This window comes from Drosophila santomea, chromosome X (genome assembly GCF_016746245.2).
Source record: "Drosophila santomea strain STO CAGO 1482 chromosome X, Prin_Dsan_1.1, whole genome shotgun sequence".
NCBI lineage: Eukaryota > Metazoa > Arthropoda > Insecta > Diptera > Drosophilidae > Drosophila > Drosophila santomea.
In genome coordinates, this window is record NC_053021.2 from 20,406,846 (window position 1) to 20,419,063 (window position 12,218).

The 12,218-nt window shown below is 41.1% G+C and overlaps 2 protein-coding genes across 2 annotated transcripts; both read left to right on the forward strand.

Moving 5' to 3' along the window:
* The first annotated feature begins 402 nt into the window (after positions 1-402).
* LOC120457180 lies at positions 403-673 on the forward strand. The gene is given in 2 exon segments (XM_039644476.1): positions 403-563; positions 565-673. Coding segments are annotated over 2 exon segments (270 nt in total).
* A 5,987-nt stretch (positions 674-6,660) lies between these two features.
* LOC120456010 lies at positions 6,661-7,101 on the forward strand. The gene has a single exon (XM_039642566.1). The coding sequence runs from the start codon at positions 6,766-6,768 to the stop codon at positions 7,066-7,068; it is 303 nt and encodes a 100-aa protein (XP_039498500.1). The 5' UTR covers positions 6,661-6,765; the 3' UTR covers positions 7,069-7,101.
* Positions 7,102-12,218: the final 5,117 nt, after the last annotated feature.

Consider the following 12,218-nt stretch of genomic DNA (forward strand, 5'->3'; position numbering starts at 1 on the left):
GCACTGTCTGCAGTTGCAGTGCTCGACTTTGCCTCGTCGACAGCTTAAAGTTTGAATTGCTGCACACGGAGTCGCTAATCCACTGAGAGAAACTAGCAATTAAACTAATTCTTATCGCGATTGACAGTGAAATTGTCGTTTGAACGTAGAAATTGTATTGTTTCAACATTGGACATTGATTATTTCGGCATTTAGCTTAGAGTGATAATCGAATCTGAGACATTTGAATAATGGAATTTTATCTTATTCTTTTAATTCGAGTTAAAGTATATAATGAAGAATTATATCAAAGGACATTTGAATGTATAGCAGTGTCTTTCCGCCTGGACAACCTGGCCGAAGGTTGGAACCATGATGCAGCTGGATGAGGGGAAGGGGTGGGGAAGGGGGTGGGGGTTAAAAATGCGGACGTCGATGGAGGAGGATTACAGGATGCAGGACGCCACCTTTTGCAGCTGCTTCCATGTGTTCATGGCGCAAATAATCGCCGCCATCAACAACAACAAAAACAAGATGGCAGGACAGGATCAGGACGACAGGATTGGGTCCTGGTTCCTGAGGACGAAATAGGGCAGGGGCGGCGGAGAGAGGGGGGGGGCTCAAAGATGAGTTGAGAGACGTTGACGCTGACGCCATTAGCACCGAGTTTTGCAGCATCAACGACAAACTTTAAATTGTTGCGTCATTACAATTCGAGTTGGGACTTTTGCGGGGGGATCATCTGAAGTGTTGAGCAACAGGAAGCCAGGATATATATTCTGGGCCTAGCCAAGGCATAAATGCTCCTTGCCAAAAGGCGAGAAGAGAAGAAGTCTTGTCCCCGTTTGCACCAGTGATTGATGTTGCACTTTAAATTTCAGTTGTGTCAGTCGGATGCGCACACACATGCTCCCTAATGACCAGGTGCCACAAATGGTTGCATTCCTTAAAACAAAACAAAAAAAAAAAAAACAAAAAAAAAACACGTGCTTATTTTCCAGTAAAATCTTGCATTCCCCTAAGACATTAACTTCCATTTTCTTTCATGTAGCCGAGAATGTCATTTTCGCTTTGCACAAGATGTGGGCTATTTCTATGCTCCCTAAAGTTTAGATGTCTTGCACTCCTGGCAGAAATGGCAATTTTCCAGTAAAGCCATATAAATACATTTCAAATATCCAATTATTTTAAGTAATTTAGAGTCCGTTCTATCGACTTTTTATCGACTTTTACGAATTTATAAATGAAAACAAACAGTAACTAGCTATATCTCTTTGTAACCATTATTCAGCAAAAATGGATTATTATAGAAACTATTCAATATCGTTTGGCAGTTCATTCACTTGATAACTTTGTTAAGACTGACTTACAAGAAATAAAACCAAATCTTCAAACAACAATTTACAATCCAATAATAAATGCGATTTGAGTAAAACATCTATAACGTTAAGCAAACCATTTCCTTGGTGGTAATAAAAAAGGACACTACATTTTTATAGTTGCAAGTGCACACATTCATACGAGGCCTGCTTGCCCCCTGCCGTTGTAATCATTTAAATGAACAAATTATAATTTAACCCAATAATGGGCTCGGGAGCAGGACAAGGAAACCAGCCAGGATACGGAGACAGGAGTCATGAGTCATGAGTCATGAGGAGTCAGGAGTCACGTCCAGGCCCACATATATTTCATATGCATACACTCATATATGCTGATATATATGTACACAGATACAGATATATGTATGTATTATCCTATATGCGCCATTTATTATATATTGCGGCGATTGCATCGCAACGACAATTTTGGCTCATTATAAATTTGCCTTAATTTTAATGCAAAATGTCTCTGCCGCAGTCCGTGGCCCATCTTCCCGTCTCTTTCTCCACCTATGTATGTATATTGTCGTCTCTTTCGGCAATGTGTGTGTCTGGCACAGTGCCTTACATTTAATGCAGCCCAACTCCAGCTGGCATCGGAATGCGATTTCTGAACTGGGAACTGGAAACTGGGAACTGAGAGCAGGGAGCTGGGAGCTGAGAACTCCAACTGAACTCCTCGCCACGAATTGCATTCAACTGCAGATTGCAGGCCGAGTCATCCGTCTAGCCTCTCTTTCGCCCCCGGATCTTGCCACTCCTTCGTTCGCTGTAGGTAATCATGTTGCTGACAGCATTATTCCCGCACAGTTCGCTCATCCTGACACCCTGGAAAAATGTTGCGGCGTATGACAGTCTTTTGGCTCTTTCGATACAATTACTGCCAGCCCAGTTCCTTTTTTTTAGGAGAACTTACAATTAATTTGAGTTGTGTTAACTATATGTATAAGATATGTACATACATCAAATTCATTTTGCAGTCAGGATGCATGCAAAAGAAACACATTCCTGATTTAAGCATTTAAGATAGCTGCACTCGCTTTTTGTAATAATTCACTGGGTATTCCCAAAGTCGGATATCCAAATCACTTGCCCCACGTTGTATGTTAAATTGTTGCACGACAATGAGCAAGCTGCCGCCAAAAAAGAAAGGAACAAAGATGGAGAGAAGAAAAGAAAAGCCAGCAAAATGCACATGCCACGTAGTTATGCATATGGCGTTGTCCCAGGACCCCCGATCCCTGAAGCTGCAAAACCCCCCGAGTCCTCCGCCACTGTACGTGTGTTCCAGGCAATTCACAAATTGAACGTACGAAATCACATTAGCCCCAACGTCAGCCCCAGTCCTCGGAATCAGCTCCAGATCCTGCCTGTCCTTTCAGCATCTTCGCTTGTTGCAGCGGCTCCTTGGGGAGAATGCCCATACCCCCATATACATATACCCCCAAATTTTCGCAGGCCGAGGACCCGGATCCTTAAACGGAACAGTACACTTAAAATATACAACCAGCCATTGGTACTCACAAAGATGTATTTACATCATGCATTGATAATGAATTGATTAGAAGGAATATTACTTATAGAGTATTTGAATATCGATTCCCTAAGAGTTGGAAAAAGTACTACATAACAAAAACATGTGTAGCTTTCATCACTAATCAATGTTTTTGAGTGTTTTCCATCCCTAAATGTCTCTTAGTATGTTTTTATGCTACTAGTAATAATTCAAGCTTATTACGTGATGCTTTGTGATGCTAAAAAATAGTTGGATTATGAAACTTATGAAAGTAATTGTGAAAGCACAGCCGTGATCCATAATTTATTCAAGCCATTTTCTTGACGTGTACCGGCATTATTTTGGCCGAACACGTACGGAGCCGCTGGCATTGGCCAATTGGCCTGGTCTGGTCTGGTGTGGTGTGGTGTGGTGTGGTCTGGTTTGAGTCCTTCTTGGTCCTGCAACCCTATATGTATTCCATATGCCCCTCTGCTGTGACGACGTGCTGCAGCAAAAGTTTTCCTTGTCTATTGATTTGAATTTGAATTTTTCGCCTAATTGCAAAAAGTGAGCACAAAGTGAAACAAGCGATGGAAGCGAGGGAAGGCGGGGCATTAAAAAGCAGTTCATGGGAAGGTTGAAACTCCTTCAGAGTAAATATTTTCCTCACACATTTTGAACAGAGGTAAAGTCACTAGATTTTTGATTGTCGAACCAACATAAAATTTATGAGAATTCTTTTTATTATCTTCCCCTCAGTGTCCATCAAACTTTCCTTAGGATCCCTTTCACTCACCTCTCTCTCATCTATGTTTTGTAAGAAATAATTCCCCATAAATTCCAATATTAATTGATCAAAAAACAAATGGCAAATGCCGAGCTGAGCTGAGCCGCAGGAAATATTATCAAAAATGATGAGACTTTCGGGATTTGAACAAAGTGTGTTAAACATGAAATATACTGACAATAGGTGGGCAACAATTCTAAATTCAAAATTAAGTACTAGCTTTCATGTTAAGCCATCGCTATATTTTGATTTAAATAATTTCAATGTGCACTTAAATGCAAAATGTATTTATTTGCCCCTTGCCTTTTCCTCCTTGAACTGTTTGTTATGGTGCATCAACAATGGTTATTTCGCTTCTTTTGTTGTAATTTGGAAAAACATATTTATTTAGCTTGAGGCCAATGCAAAAACAAAATGTTCCATTCTATCTAGGAGTGGGTGGGCCTACGGTGGTGCTCAATACATTGTATACAAGTTCTAAGGATGAGAAAAAGAAATTGTCTAATATTAAATGCATCATATCAAGAGGAGTCTTAATTTTGTAATTAATTAAACAATCATTAATTCGATCAGTTATATATAAATACCTATTTTGTTGACCGCGACTGTGAGTGTTTTGTACATTTTCAATGCAAATATTTGCATCTGTGTCCGTGTCCATTTGTATGTTTGCTTGGATCAGAGCGGAATACAGCACACACTATATACACATAATATCGCATATCGTGCGAAATTGGTTTTATAGAATTTCTATGTTTTCTGCAAGTGTGCCGGGCAAACATTAAGCGCTAGATAGATGTACGTATAAATATCATAATAATAAAAATGGAAATCGAAATGGAAATAATAAGGGATGGACGGATATTTACAATGGGCTCGCATACTTTTCGAATTGATTTCGCAAGTGGCGGACAAACAACTCTCGAAAGTGGGCGTTACGGATCTGAGTTTATTGAAAAGAAAGAGAGAGACGAAGGCGCACGAAAGAGATGAAGGTGAACGGAGGGAAAGAGAGAGACAGAGAGAGAGAGAGAGAGAGAGAGCAACACGCGGAGTGTCCGCCCACGCAACAAGGTAATCAAATGCAATTGAAAAACCAGCGCAAAAAGTTTATCCTTTGGCTTGCCTTGAACACAAGCGTTCCCGGTTCTTCTTCCGGTACACCCCTATTTTTACCCGGTCCACCCCAATGCCACCTATACCACCCATACCACCCATACCACCCATACCACCCATTTTACCCGTTCTACCTTCTCTACCCGTTCCCGCTTCACAACCGTTCCCTTCGATTTTTCACCCGGTTGCCATTGCAACGAATTTAATCAAAAGTTACAATTCCAATTGTCCGCAAGCGGGTCACTCGTGTTGCGTATTAAAAAAGTTCCCCTGCGGTGAGACTGAGATGGCTGCATTGGTTAAAGCGAGACGGACATGGAAACACTTACAATAAGTCTGTTTTAAGACAAATGTCGGCAATGTATGCCTTTTAAATTTAAGTGTGGAATGAACGATCTAGTAGAAACGAACAACACGGATAAAGATCAGTAGGTAAATTGGATTTTTAGCGGCATTTAAGATTCATTTGATATAATGCAACTATTATATTCTTGCATCTTCAGATAAATATTGTTTGCCCTAAGAAAAAGTTGTAGGTCACAGAAATGTATCCTACTATTGCACGCCTATTTTTCCCAGTGTAGATGGCAAAAGAGATGGAGCGATAGATAGAGTCGGCGTTTCATATCCGTGTTCTATGTAGGCCAAAAACAAAAAGGGCGAAAAGGAGCGCAGGAAGTGGAGCGAAGTGAGCCAAAAAGTTTGCCAGCTTAAATTGCAGCGATTGCAATGAACCGGATGGACAATCAATGCCGATACCACATCTATCTCTCCCTGTCACTCCCGCCACTCCTCTCTGTCGCACCAGGGAAAGCGAAACGATATCGAAGTATCGATAAAATCGAATCATTTGCGGGCATGTACAAGTGCGTTCCGAGTGCCCAAAAAAACAGAAACCAAAATTCATTTCCATTTTATTCTCTTTCTATTCTATTCTATTGAATCCAAAGCACTTTTTAAACAGAGCAATACTCAAAGAAGCATAGTTTTGTTTAGCTAATTGTCCAAACACATGTTTCATGGCCAATAAATTAATCATTAGAAATTAACATCATTTATCTGTAAGCTTTCGCTTTACTTTACATACAAATTTTCTAAAGAAGCGCACATCAATGGATATAGAAGAAGGTATTTAAATAAACTCTCTGCTCAGAATTTAAAAAAAATGTGTTAGGTTTGGTTTATGCCAAATACCCACTGTTGGGTTTCCCAAATCGAAGCAATTTTCTTGTCAACACTGCTTGTTTTGGCCTTTTCCCATGTCACTCCCTTAACCCACCGACTGCCGTCCATCAGCGTCATCAGCATGACCACTGGTCAGCCTTAACCCTCTGTGTTCCTTCGTTCTTCGTCCTTCGTCCTGCGTTCTGCGTCCTGCGTTCTGGCATATGTGCCAGCTCCAAAGTCGAGTGGACTTTCCCTCTGCCGATAATGATGGGCCAACCGAACAATCAATTAACGCACTGCCAGCCATCAAGGTTGCTGACCCGGGGGCGGGGCGGTTTAGTCAGTGGGCGTGGCATTTGGCAGTTGACAGGGGGGGTGAACAGGGGTGATAAGGAGACGGAAATTAGGGAAGTCGAGGGAAAGCTGGAGGCGGTTCCTTCATGGTCAGCCGCATGCAAATGCGATTTGCTGCTGCAGTCTCCCCTTACGCAGTTTACGACTTTCTTCTTCAGATTCCCTTCCGTTGGAAAAATGTAAAGGACTTTAAAGTGCTGAGAGTTCAACTTCTTATGAGAGGAGAGTTTACCTCAATCGGTATTGATCGGTATATCAAAAGGTAAATTACTTCTCTACTGATTACAAAACTAGGTAAACATAACAAAGGATATATGGCGATGCTTAAAACCAAATATTGTAGACTTATTGTAGACATAGCACATATCATTTCCATTAGCATTAGTTGTCAATAAACGGCAGGGGAAATCCAGTTTACTTTTGAACTCCGATTGGGCATGATTTTTGGATAAAAATTTCAGCAAAATTCAAATCGTTCAAGCACAATGGATGTGAAGCAGCAGTTGCAGCCGCAGGATGTGAATAAGCACCGCGGCGAGGTCACCACGAGCAGCAAGGACTTCGAGCTGGAGGAGCACATCGAGGACTTAAACCGAAACTCCAGCTTGACCACCGTGTGCAGCACATTTCCATTGACCTCAAGGATCGAAAGCTACCATCACTGGCAGCCGATAGACGTCGCTATTGGGCAGGCGGGCCTCTTGGGACGCGAATTGGAAATGGATAGTGAGCGAATTGTCCAGCCAGCCATGTCCATTCCAGTCGCCCTGAATGCCATACATCCTTGACGACAAACGTAATAAATTTCACTTATTGCCTAAGCACACGGAGTCTTATTTTTTAAAAATGTTCAATGATATGCAAGAAGTTATGGCACCCCTGCGTATGAGCAATGCGCTTGAGAATACGCATACGACCCTTTGTACCAACATACCTATGTACATATACCTTAAAATGCATTGTTGCATCGATGAACGAAAATAAGTTAGTTAATTGTGCCTGGATTAACACTCGAATCGAAGCCAATAAAGTGCGCTTGACTTCCGGCAGGAATCAACAAGCCCTATAAATTCATCAACGGGCCTTCTAACACCTCTCGCATAATTGAAGGTAAATTAAGTTTGCTCTCCTCCACATCGATTGCGGCACATCGTTTGCTTTTCGGCATCGACGACGTGGCGGGCTCAAAAACGAAATTGCTATTTACAAACAATTTTACATATTTACGCGGCAACTGTTGACATTTTGCTATAAATTCACCCGGCCCTGGTCCGCCTACCGCCGTGCCCCCGCCCCCTTAGACGAAGGCCAGTGCAAACAGAACTACACAGAGAAAAATATTCAGATGATGCATGCATATGAACCACACTCGTCTGCTTTCATTATATTCAATATTATGGGTGAATCTCGAGTAAGTTGGATTTAGCGGCATTAACCACAAAATAATGCCGAATTAGCTGAATGCTGCACTTTAGAATAAAAGTAAAAATTTGTGTGTATCGGTTAATTTGAAATTTACAAACGTGACTCGGTGTTGGTCCCCTTGTAGTACGTCCCAAAAAATAGGCAAATAATTTAATTTAATTCTCTAAAGAATGCAGATGCGAATCATTTTGTTAAAGAACACAATGGCAATTCTCCGAAGAATGCAGATGCACAGCTTCGAAGCTCACATTTCCGGGCAGTGTGGCCCCACTTGCGATGCAAAAACTGCCCCGAACTGACTGATGGCTGACTAGATGGATGGCTTCGCTCCGTTCCTCCGCTTCTTGGCCTGAAGTAGTAGCTGTTGCTGTTGCTGTTGCTGTTGCTGGACGCTTATTGTTAGATGGATGGATGGATGATGTGTAGCTGTTGCTCCAGCCACGCCCCCTCGAAAATGCAGTGTTGTTGCAATCTATATGGTATGGTAGTATGGTATCTGGTGGAGAGTCCATGGCCAGCGACAGAGGGCCAGATAGAGTTGATGATTTGTGGCGCAAAATGCGAAACTGACAGCGCGCTTCCGCTTAAAGGAAATTGAAATCCTTCTTTGCACAAAATTGTTGACGTATTTACACACACTCCCCCACATATACGCACACACAGTGTGCGTGTGCCATCTTGGTTTTCATTTTTTTTTTTTCGCTTCATTCTGTGATTTGCTTCACTCACTTGCAGAGGACATGTGAACTTTGGCCCAAAGGGAACTGTCACCTGGAATTTTGGGGGCCGTGGTTTTTGAACTGGCTGACTATCTCTGCCTCGGTATTTGTTAAAGTGTTAGAAACTCAATTATTCACTATCAGTATACATAAAGTTGATAATTTAATTAATTTGCACATAAGTATAATTTTTACTAATATATTGCTAAGTTTCTTGCACTCATCAACATAGTCCTGCGACTTTTCCTTCATTTTCGGCACTGGAGAGTGGCGTTGGGTCAGGGAAGTCGGGGAAGTTTGGGAGTTAATGGGCAGGTGCACTTCCGGCGGACATATGCTGATTATTTGCCCGATGTTGCCACCGATGGATGCTACGTGCCGCATGGCCGCCCCTACTCATTAGGCGCACAGCTGCAGCAACAATCGCAGCAACAACTGCAGCTGCAGCTGCTGCTGCTGCAACTCCATCTGCAACATGCAGAGGGCAGCATCTGCTGGCAACACAGTAACACTGAGAGAAGTATATTTATTCCAAAAAGTGCAGCCATTTATTAATGTACACTTCGCTTACAAATTATCACCTTTAACATACGGAGATAACACTATTTCATATTGTAGGCTTAGAAATAAAGTAAATAATATCTCATATATTATTTATCATATTTCTGCCAGTTTTCCAGCGAAGTTCGAGTGCATCAGTATCATTATTACTGCCTGTGTGTGGGAGTAAGTGAGTGGCAAGCCGACTGGCCACCGCAATTGTGCGTTCAACTCTGGCCAGCCTGAGATAGAAACTGAAGGATGCAGATGCAGCGCACAGTGGGATAAAATGACGATTTTGTGGCAAGCAAATTAATTATAAATTTATGTAATAATAAAATTCTATTAAAATAATGTAAAATATCGAAAAATCTATATACTATATGTGTGGCAACACGCACTTATTTAAGTCCACGCAACACAACAGTATTTAGGTTTAATTCCCCAATAAAATGAAATAAAAAGCATTGAATAACAACATAACAACTCATTTCTACATACCTGGACCTATATTTTCCATTTAAAAATATACTAATATAAAAGCGATATAGTTTCCACCAATAAGGACAATTACGATGAAAGTTTACCCTAAAATGTAATACGTTTTTTGCCCAAAAAGTAGTCGTTTTCGCCCAATGTGCAGTGTAAATACGCAAAATACAGCACGTATTTAATACACTATGCCACAATAATTCAATAATTATTGTGTTGGTTAAAACAATTTTAGTTTATTGTATTGAATATTAGTCAATGTGTTTGAACATAACTAAGCCGTGAAAAATTGGTTAAATATGGAAACATGGGTGGTATTTGTACATTCAATAATACAATCGATCTCTTCATTCCCTATTTATTAAGAGTTTATCGAATTTTGTTGGCTTTGTTTTCTTTTCATTATATGCACGTGCTTGTTAAAGGATCATGGGTTCTATATATAATCCAAAAATGTTTTTCAGCTTTTTAATTATAACATAGCTATGAAATACAATTAAATATCCCCTTACTTCCGTTTTTTAGCCCAACTTCAAAACCAGAATACCATCCAGATAAGGGGAATGAAAAAGTTTGCATTTTCGCTGATGGGTGGTAAGGTGCGTGGCAAGGTGGGAGGTGCTGGGAGGTGGGCGAGTGTCATACAGGGTCACCTAATTGGTTGCATGCCACAAGGATCGAGGGAACGAGAGAGATAGTGTGGCAATCAACGAATGACCAGGGGCTTAACCCGTGTGTATACGACTGTGTCGGCATCATCGGTTCGTCTCACGTCTGCGGTGTCTGTTTGTTTCAACCACCCCCCTTTAAAAGTCCCCCCTTCAGGCCATGGGGGGTGGTGGCCTCCCCTTTGGCGCGCCCCTGGCCAGCATCTGTATTTTGACAGTTGCCAAAACTCCAGGGAGGGTAGAGGGCGACCGTCATTCGACTGTAACTAAACATTTTTGTTCTGCCTTGTCTCGGCTTGCTAAGCGCCTTTCAAACGAGATCCCCAACTCCCCCAGTATGTGCCCCATACACTCCCCCCGCTGCTCCCCACTTTTCCCTGCCAATTGCACCGGAGTTCAATTAGAATTTGTCAGTGGCTGCTGTTCTCCGCCCAAATCTGTGGTCAACCATACAAACAAATAGGAAAAAATCTTCAACAAACCAAAATATAGTAGTAGTATCCTAAAAAAAAAATTAAAAGAAGACACAAGCGAGTCGAAAATCAAATATATAAAATAAATTCCAACGGAACAATGTTTCCAACAGGGGAGCTAAATTACGTCATTAAGGTTTGAATGCACTAACTTAAGCAAGACTTGAATGAAATTTTCATTTTTCAATTATTAATTTTATTGTTCACTAATTAATTATGGATTATTTAGAGCCGAAATATCTTTTAAATTATTTAGTATGTTTGTGTAGCTCAGGTTGTACACGAATTTATAGATATTGCCTCTTGAAATTTCCTTCGGTAGCCCTTTGAATTAGCAAATATACCCGTACGACCTTAATTCCATTTGGAAAGGTATTAAAAACCATATCGAAAAATAGTTGTACGAATGTATAAAAGGCTTTTTCCAGACCGAACGGCATAAAAGTCCCGGCAAACCCCAAAAAGGTGATGGTTCATTTGGTTGTGGGCTTTGGCTGTGATTTTGCTTTGGGCCATCGTTTGGCCATTGAGCTTTTGCGGTGGTTTTACCATCGTAACAGAAAAATATGAAATGCATTGGGCTAATACCCATGCCCTCCCCCTTCGCCTCCCCCCAAGCCTTTCGACCCTTCGATCTGCCTGTCTCTTTCTCTCTGGACTCTTTGCACCTTAACCGCAGTTTACTGTGGCTCCATGCTCCCCTCTTCTCACTCAATGCTCCATGCTCCATGCTCCATCTAGTCATCGATGGTCATTCATCTAACTGCTGTCTCTCGCTCCGGGAACCCGGGCAGACGGGAACCCTCTGAAAGTCCTCCCCTGGAAGGACCTCTGTCTTGGACATGCCTGCTCATAAGGACCATTCTAATCCACTTTGTTGAAAATACACCGGTGCATATTGAAGAGTCTGAAAGCATTTCCAGGATTCAGAGGTGTAGGCGATAAAATGTGCTAAATTAGCAACGTTTTCGAATGACGCAAATTGTCCGTGATTCCCCTTTAAAATAACACTTATAAATTAAAATATTGGCGGCGTAAAAAAATTGACATGGGCAAAAACTAACGAGAAAAGTCACAAGGCATTTAATTCAAATTTTAATGTATATTTTATTAGTAAAATATATACTTAAAGCAAACAAATATTAAAACCATGAGGCTATTTATTATTTGTTAAAATATTTCTTAGCTTAATAAGACTTATAATATAATAAGTTCTGTGTAAAAAGTATGTTTAGCAAACACGTTCCAAGGATAACTTATGAGTTTTACTTATAAAAAATCGTTCAACAAATCATTGCATTGAAACAAGAGGCCACTTTTACAAAAACATAAATATTAAATAAGATTATATTACGAAAGATATGAAAGATGCCGCTATACTTCAATCAAATTCGTTTTACACAAGGGCATTATTATCGCCTATTTGCAGGGTCCTTGACCGATCCCCTGTGCCAACGCCTCTGGCAAACAGGAAAAGGACTCTGGCCTGAGCTGCGTTTTGTGGAGCGTTTTAAGTTTAGCGCGATGGCCAGGCTGCGAGGGGCTCTCCGCTGATGGCTTAAAGGGTCTCGTCCTGTGCATATCGATTTGATGTGATTTTCATTAAAAACTCAGCACAGGT

Coding starts and splice junctions, on each gene's coding strand:
- LOC120456010 (XM_039642566.1), top strand. CDS start 6,766: ATGGATGTGAAGCAGCAGTTGCAGCCGCAGGATGTGAATAAGCACCGC.